Genomic DNA, 8,287 nt, shown 5'->3' on the forward strand with positions numbered 1-8,287 from the left:
AGAATGGATTTGTGGAACGTACTTATGTTTCGTAGCAATAACAATCGGATCACATCGTGGCTATGTTCGAACGCTGTTATTTCATTTGCATCCACCGAATTTCCGTCATTTGTCCCAAAGAAACGAATATATACTCGCTTTTTATTTTTTGTAAAATCTACAATTCGACCACCCCACGGTGGGTATCCTTTCATTTTCGCCATGACCAAATTGCCTTCTTGAAGAGTTCGACCCGATGACGCAAAATCATTTTTGCACTTTCTCCACGAAGAATTGATTAGGCTATTGAGTTCCTTTCCCGCTGGAATTTCATTTGGTTCGTTCACTTTACGTGAAATATTACACCAAGATGGATCAAGAACCAGCTCCGAGAGATGCTTTTTCAATATTATTTTAAACGTTTGGTTTTCCGAATATTGCTTTTCGATGTCGCGTCCGTTCAATATTTCCATCTGCTTACCACGAATTTTTATGTCCAAATTTTTGGTGACTACTGCAGTTTTTTTCGATTCATTTGTTGACTCTCTTTTTAAATTATTGATACGCGGCTTAAGATTATATCTCTTAGTTTTGGATTCTGTTTTATTTGTTACTTTATTAATTTTCGCCATCTCTCAGTTAAAATGTGTGTCGTTCGATATGGAATATGCAATTTTAGTGAAATCAAAAGACAAACGAGGGTAAGGTTTTAAGAAAAGTAGAGGGTGAGGTGTGGCGTACGCTCTTGTGCTGAGTAGTTGAATAATTTTTGTTTTCATTTAGAAAATTGCCGCCGATTATTTTTCCAAGTGAAATTTTCCACAATTGTCCAAGAACTTTAAATACAAGCATATATTTATTTGGCATATATATTTGTGTGGTTTAATCATTGATTAGATGAGGTTCGGCGTATTCTTTTGTTTATGAAAATGACAACGTCACAAAAAAGTATTGCAGCTATTCTGATAATTGCTCTTTTAAGGAAAAAAAAAAAAAGAGAAAAGAGAAAAAATCGCAGACTTTGGGCACGAAATTGGATTTTACGCCGTGAATCAGAATGTGTAACGCAAAAATTAATTAAAGAGCTACGCTGTGAAGATCCAGATGGATTTAAAGAGATGTTTCGATTAACAGTTACTCAGTTTGATTTGATATTAGAAAAAGTACGACCAATTATAACAAAAAAAGACACAAATATGCGAAAATCCATTCCATGTGAAACAAGATTGATGATAACATTAAAATATTTGGCAACGGGAGACTCATACAGGTCATTAATGCATTTGTTTCGCGTTCCACATAACACAATTTCTGGGATTATTCCGCATACATGCAAAGCAATATATTCGACCCTTAATGCAGAATATTTAAAAGTAATTTTCATTCAAGAAGAATAACAATTTAAATCGATTAAAGTCAAAGCACGACAATAATGACAGCTCGGCAACGCTCTATTAGAGATTAGTACCGCTGGCAACCGCAGAACTATATAGAATCATATGGAGTCATTTGGTGGCGCTGGCAAGCAATTTTGCCTTATCGTCATGCTTTGATTAAAGTCAAACATTTGAATTTTTTTTATTTTATTTTTAAAAAGGTGCCAAATACTAGCAATGAATGGTTGAAAATTGCCGCTGATTACCATTCCAAGTGGAATTTTCCAAACTTTATAGGAGCTCTCGATGGAAAGCACATTATTATGCGCTGTCCAAGAAATTCGAGTTCATTGAACTTCAATTACAAGCACTCATTTAGCATCGTTTTATTAGGACTAGCTGACGCCAATTATAGATTATTGTACATCGATGTTGGTACCAAGGGCCGAATAAGCGACGGTGGAATTTTTAATCGAAGCTCTTTGTATAGCGCAATCGAAAATAATTTGCTTAATATTCCGCCTTCAACCTTACTACCTGGCTCCGATATCAAAACACCTTACACTATAATTGCAGATGATGCGCTTAAAACCTATATCATGAAGCCATACAGTTTTCGTGGCCAAGACATTGGTCAACGTGTATTCAATTATCGTCTGTCGCGGGCAAGACGAATGATTGAGAGTGTTTTTGGTCTTATGTCTACGAAATTTCGAGTATTGCGATCAATAATTGAACTAAGTGAGGCCAATGTTAAAACATGCGTCTTAGCTATATGTGCATTGCATAATTTTTTGGTGGCTTCAAATGAAAATTCATACACTGAATCCATAGCTATACGGCATCAGTGTTAGTTAAAAAGTTGTCACACAGCGACTCCTAGGGGATTGCAGATGTAACATTTCTTTGACTCCTGAAACTCAATGAATGATTTTATTCTGATTTTTCCTGAAATTATTTTCATTGATATTAATGCAAAAAAAATGCTATTGGAATTTTGAAAAAATTTGTAAAAAATAAATATTTTTATTGTGTAATTTAAAATGAACCTAATGTGTTATTAGTATTTCCATTTTAATAATATTTTTCCATTGATGTATGCATTATGTGATATGTATTAGATAAGTACTACTAAGTACTACTCATACTTATGCTTAACAGACTCTAAACTGATTTGACATTTTTTGTTTAACTGTGTTGTTTTGTTTAAAAATGACTGTCGATGACTTATTTGTAAGTATTTAAATTATTTTCAAAGATTTCTAAGTGCAATTTCACTTATTTTTTAATAATATTTTTTTATTCAACCAAATAGGCGAATTGAATTATGTCCAGGATCGCGGAAATTTTTGGTGAGCGTCAAGAAACTTGGTTATTCGGTGGTGAAAATGGAAGATGAATGGGGAACATTACAAACATGCGCGAATTGCCAAGAAAGGTATGATACAATTGAAAATAGAGTCAATTCATTGTTTTAAGTTTTTTCATCAAATTACATAGGACTTTGTCGGATGTTTGGCGTACTAGTGCCTGTTGAGAAGACCACCGAATGCAAACAATGTCAAGCAGCAAACAACTGATAAGCAGCAGCATTGAATTCATCAATTATTAAATAAAACAGCTATAGGTGAGTAAAATTTTTAATTAAAAAAAAGATATTTCATACACAATTTAATTGATACTAATGATTGTCGTTCTTCTTTTCCATGTATTTACACCTGAAATTACACACAAATCCGGGTCTAAATTTGACCGTCAATTTGCATTACAAATTGTTTCTTGAGAATAAATAATAAGAATATTTTGAAAAATAAAAATGCGAGTGAATAGTTTTCATAGAGAATCAAAATAAGTTTTTTTTATTACTTTTAGCTAGACTCAATAAACTTTTAAAAACTTATACGTAATATAAATTCATTCTATTATTTTTCATATCATCATGATTTTATTGACCGGCAAAATGAACTCGTTTCGACAACTTATAGCGAAGGTAATCTTTTTTTGCCTCTTCGTTATAAATATCAGTGACGTACTGCGACTTAAGTTTCATATAAGATTCTACAATCGTGCGAATAAATGCCTCCTTATGAGTCATTTGGTGAGGATCGTGCCATTTATGATTTGCAAATTCTGAACTTGGAAATAGTGAATCCGTTTTCAAGTTCACTAAAATGGTCTTTAAAATCGTAACATATGCATTTATTTGGCCAGCTCTGTTGCCCACGAGTTCTATAATTTTGTTGCATACTTTAACGGTATTCATTGTGCCTTGAGATGGCAAAACATACATACCATGTTGCTGTTGCATATCGATAAATGAGTCGTTGATTACTTCATTTTCTACAAATACATCAATACACTCCTGACATTTTTTTTTACAGCAACGCCTAGTAAATCTGACGATATCGAGTTCAATGGCGCTGGCTAGAAGAGCATTGGAGTGCTGGTCATACTTCGGAAGTTCTTCTCGTAATGTTTCATCGTAATCAAATTCAACCTCCACATCCTTTATTCCTCTTATGTCAATAAAAATAGCAGTATCCTTCTTTCGTGATGATGTTGTCAATACCTGAGTATCATTGTTAATGACGTTTGAATGTTTTGAAGCTATAATTCCATTGCAGATAAGCAACTTTCTGAAAGCACCTGAAAACTGAATCGGTGTCGGATTGTCATTGCAACCTGTGAATTATGAAAATCGAAATAAAAAAATTATAGCTCTTTTTACGATACTAAAAAGGTAACAAAAATGCATGAATTTAAAATATGGGTTAGCATACCATTCAAACGACGGATTGTACCGAAATATGATTCCAAGTGATCTTGCGAGAATTTAAAAGTATACAACTCATCATATGGCCCATTTTCTACATAATCCTTGAAGAGACCCTCGAGTGCAAGTATATTATTGTAGAATCCAAAGAAAGCGGTGCGCAATTTGCTTTCAAAAACGGACTTTGTTACCATAGTTTTGTTCTTTCTTTTCAATTCTTGAATCAAGAGCTTCTTCAAATATAATTTGGCATAGTCAAAATATGCAAAAAATTGGTTTTTTGTTGATGGTGATATAGACCTTTTGAAATGCTGATTAGATTGACCATTAGGCATAGTATTCATAATGTCGAAAAGATTGTTTATCACGCGAATATACTCAATGGTGGCTTCACTTTCTTCAAACCCTTTTTCGCCATCATTTTTCAATTGTTCAAGTGAATTTGCAACACTGTTGCTCATGGTTTCTGCCGCAATACGAACGTTCATGATTTTGTTTTTAAATTTCATATGGGTTTGTCTCAACTTATTGGCATAATTGACAATACTTCGGTTCTGCAATTGATACAGTTTTGAAACGAAATCCCAGCTTATGCGTTTTCCATCATGGTAAAGATCATTCCCAGCAAAACAATTTCGAGCCAATTTTAACATGTGACATGCATCCCAAATTACGTAGATCTTTCTAGTTTTATCATCTGGATCCGAAAAATATGGCTTTTCAGCATCAAAATCGGCTCCAAGTAATTTAGCGCATCCAATATTACCACCATATCCGTCTCCAACAAGTGTCATAACTTTCGCACCTGTTTCATTGATCTTTTTTATAACCTCATGTGTTAGGTTTGCTCGATCTTCTGAGCACAAGCCATTCAATAAGAAGTACGATAAGGCCAATTTGAAGCTGTCTCCAACAACCATAAAAACCAGAACTTGTTTACCTAAAGGTACACAGGTTTCAGAGATTACGGCTTTCTTTTTCTTTGAATTCACATTCGTTGCAAATCCTATGAATTTTTTGTTAATATTGTCCCATTGCAATTTTTGGTTGATAGCCATCTCATCCGTAACCAAACTTATAAATAAGTTCTTTCCCTGTCCATAATATTCTTCCACTTTTTTTCTTAACACGTCAAAATTTTGTGGATTAAATCCTGGTGAACCGTCAATGCTGGAGCACCATTCTATGAGCGTTTCAGCTCTTGGCAAATGATTGTTAAAAAATTTGCGGATATATGAATATGCGGCAGGTGAATGATACCGCACTTCTAGAGAAAATGATCGAACAACTTCGGAATAACTTTTTGATGGTTTCCCCATTGATAAGCAGCGTATTACTTCTTTTGCATTCTAAAATTATGAAATAAAACGTAACATATGAAAAAATACTCTGGCAATTCCATATCGCAAAATAAATGTCAGATTCGTTTTTCTCATGCCCAAAAAGCCCCCAATACGAATTTTCATATTGGTCAAATGGGAAAAATTATTATTTCAAAAATGCACTCGAAAAGGTAATTTTCATATCGATTATTACGGGGAATTCGAATTTATCGGTCAAAACTGTTGGCACCAGTCATAAAAATTAATCTCCCCGAAAAGAAATCAGGGAATGTAAAAATCTGGACGATTTGATATGGAATTATTCATTCATATTCGGATATGAGAACCTATACAGAAATAAAATATTGCTCACTTCACTGAGATTGCTTTCATTGATCAAAACAGCCGGCTGATTATTTTCATTTTTTTTCTTAGCTATGATTCGTTCCAGCTTCTCAATATTCTTTTTGGCCTTCATAAGTTCTATACTGTCATCCAGCAGCTTTTTGTATAACGTTTTTTGAATAGTTATTGTATCCACATAGCTTCTCAGAGATGTATAAAAACATAATTACAAAATTATTCAAGCGTAATATTAGTCGAAAATGTGTAAAAAAAATTTTTTATTTGGGGCATAAAAATTGTAGTGTTTGTAATTACCCATTATCGTCAACATTTCTAGAGATGGGATGAGAGTCTACGAAAACATAACGAAAAACATTTAAATTCACTTCGTGCCAATGAATTCTGTTTCCCATTAAAAATCTAATATATCTTACCTGAACTGTTATTTTCATATGAAGTGCTTTGAAACGTTCTTCGACTTGAATCACTTATCATTTGGTTGTTTTCATTTTGCAATAAACTGAAAAAAATAAATTATTTTATTAAATTAAAAGTCGCAAGCAACATCAGTACTACTTTTAGTATATCATTGTAGATTTATAAAACACTTACGCAATGGACGGAACTGCTTCAGCTTTTAAAGTCCATTTGTTATCCCATTTTAAAATAGCATCAGAATTAAAATGGAGGTCACATAAAACGAACATGAACCTTTTAATTATTTGGCTTGGATTAAATTCAAATCGTTGATGTCTTTGGATTATCTGAATCCATTTTTCAAATCTTTCTTTGTTGGTTGGGTTCCTAATTAAAAGAAGAACAAATATCAAATATGTTTTTCCGACAAATCAAACTTATAAAGAACTTCATCTTACCCAAAGAAATGTCTATTTTCATCTCTTTGCTTTGATTTACAGCCCACAATCACACAAAATGGCATTTAAAAAAAATATTAAACACTCAAAATATTTTTTGTGCAAATTAGAATCGATAGAATTATAGTATTATTTATTGCCCGTTAATTATCAAAATAATCATAAATGTGTTTAATTTGCAAACATCAAGAAAAATAATTACAGTTCTCCTATGAAAAAGTATTCAATTCTGTTCTCTATTTGTGCAAATTAGCATGTGTCATTAGTGCCGCGAGATTTTAACGATAATTGTTTACAAACGCACACATTTTTAGTATTTACACTCCACCACTGGCTTCATACACACACATATACGATATTCAAATCCGATCGCTGCTGTGAAGTAAACAGCAGAGCATCAACGCAGTCGACTTTGCTTGTCATAAGAGTCAGTTGAATTTGCTTGCTTTAAAAATCAGTTGAATTCAAACTTTAAACATGCCTACAACCAGATCACAAAGAAAATTACAAGTTGAAGAATTGCTGAAAAAAAATATTGCTTGAAAGAATGCTCAGTTTCAATTCAACCAATATTAAAACGGAATTTGAAGCCAGGAAAAAGATTTCAGCGATCTTTGTCGATTCTGACGACAAGCAGTCGCAAAAAAAATGTACCAACATTAGAAGCAAACGGGGGAAAACCAGCTAAACGATGTGAAAGATCTGTGTCATTATTTGAGGTCGCACCTTGGCTCAATCAACCACAAGTAACAGTTGAACGGAACAATCGAAAATTGAATGAACCAAGAGACGAGGAAAATGTGAACAACCGTTCTTCGATGAAAGATTTCTTAGAAGAAATCGTGGTAAAATCCCAGTAAGCTTCTAAACCCATCCAAATTCATCCGTAATTTTTTTGGAGATTATTGATACTGATTAATAAAAATTCGTCAGCAGGAACTTAAAGTCTACTGGACCACCATTGCCTGCTAAGGAAAAATTTGATACTTTCAAACTACAAGCAATCAATTTGAAAAAAGTAATTTTCCAAAATCTGTACAATTTGAATTAATTTCATTTTTCCAAATTTTCGACTCATGTCCTCTTGTGTTCTTTTAGGTGGACACTGTCATACACCAAGCTCCGAAACCAAAGTCTCAATGGGAAGTTATATTTGACGAATTTCAAGCTAAAAAATTTGCTTGCAAAAAGGTGAACTCTTCGGTTGCTTTGGAATCTGCTGAGAATTAATAATTCATCGTAAGAGATAAGCAGCAAGATCGAATATACAATTTTTACACAAACCAATATTTTTCAAACCAAAATGTATTCAAAATAACGTATTTCGTATCCAAACGTACTCAACTATATATGTTCTTTAAAACCACAATAAAAAGTAAAAATAATGCTCATTAAGCTGTACATATCTGGTTATTGAATGTGTTGAAAAATAAAACGCCAGTTTTCAAAAATAATTAAAACAAGTTTTTTTATTATTTTTGACTAAGCTCAAATACTAACTTTGTTTGGCTGAAACTTTGACTCCTGAATTAATTCGGTTTGAAATCGCATGAAAACGTAGTGGCCCATTGTGAGCGAGAATTCTACTCTGGGTTTGACTCCTGAAATAATTCGGTT

The 8,287-nt window shown here is 33.1% G+C and overlaps 1 protein-coding gene across 1 annotated transcript; it reads left to right on the forward strand.

The window, feature by feature from the left end:
• The first annotated feature begins 1,097 nt into the window (after positions 1-1,097).
• LOC116342282 lies at positions 1,098-2,209 on the forward strand. Its single transcript, XM_031769797.1, has 2 exons — positions 1,098-1,142; positions 1,577-2,209. The coding sequence occupies exons 1-2, from the start codon at positions 1,098-1,100 to the stop codon at positions 2,207-2,209; spliced, it is 678 nt and encodes a 225-aa protein (XP_031625657.1).
• Positions 2,210-8,287: the final 6,078 nt, after the last annotated feature.

The sequence above is a fragment of the Contarinia nasturtii genome, unplaced genomic scaffold (genome assembly GCF_009176525.2).
Source record: "Contarinia nasturtii isolate CC-2019 unplaced genomic scaffold, AAFC_CNas_1.1 Cnas_scaffold_863, whole genome shotgun sequence".
Classification (NCBI taxonomy): domain Eukaryota; kingdom Metazoa; phylum Arthropoda; class Insecta; order Diptera; family Cecidomyiidae; genus Contarinia; species Contarinia nasturtii.

What these genes read in the sequence shown, in the direction of transcription:
- LOC116342282 (XM_031769797.1), top strand. Translation starts at nt 1,098, where the DNA reads ATGTTTCGATTAACAGTTACTCAGTTTGATTTGATATTAGAAAAA. An exon ending in TTGATTTGATATTAGAAAAA is followed by an intron (nt 1,143 to 1,576) that starts GTACGACCAATT and finishes ATTTTTAAAAAG; the next exon opens with GTGCCAAATACTAGCAATGA.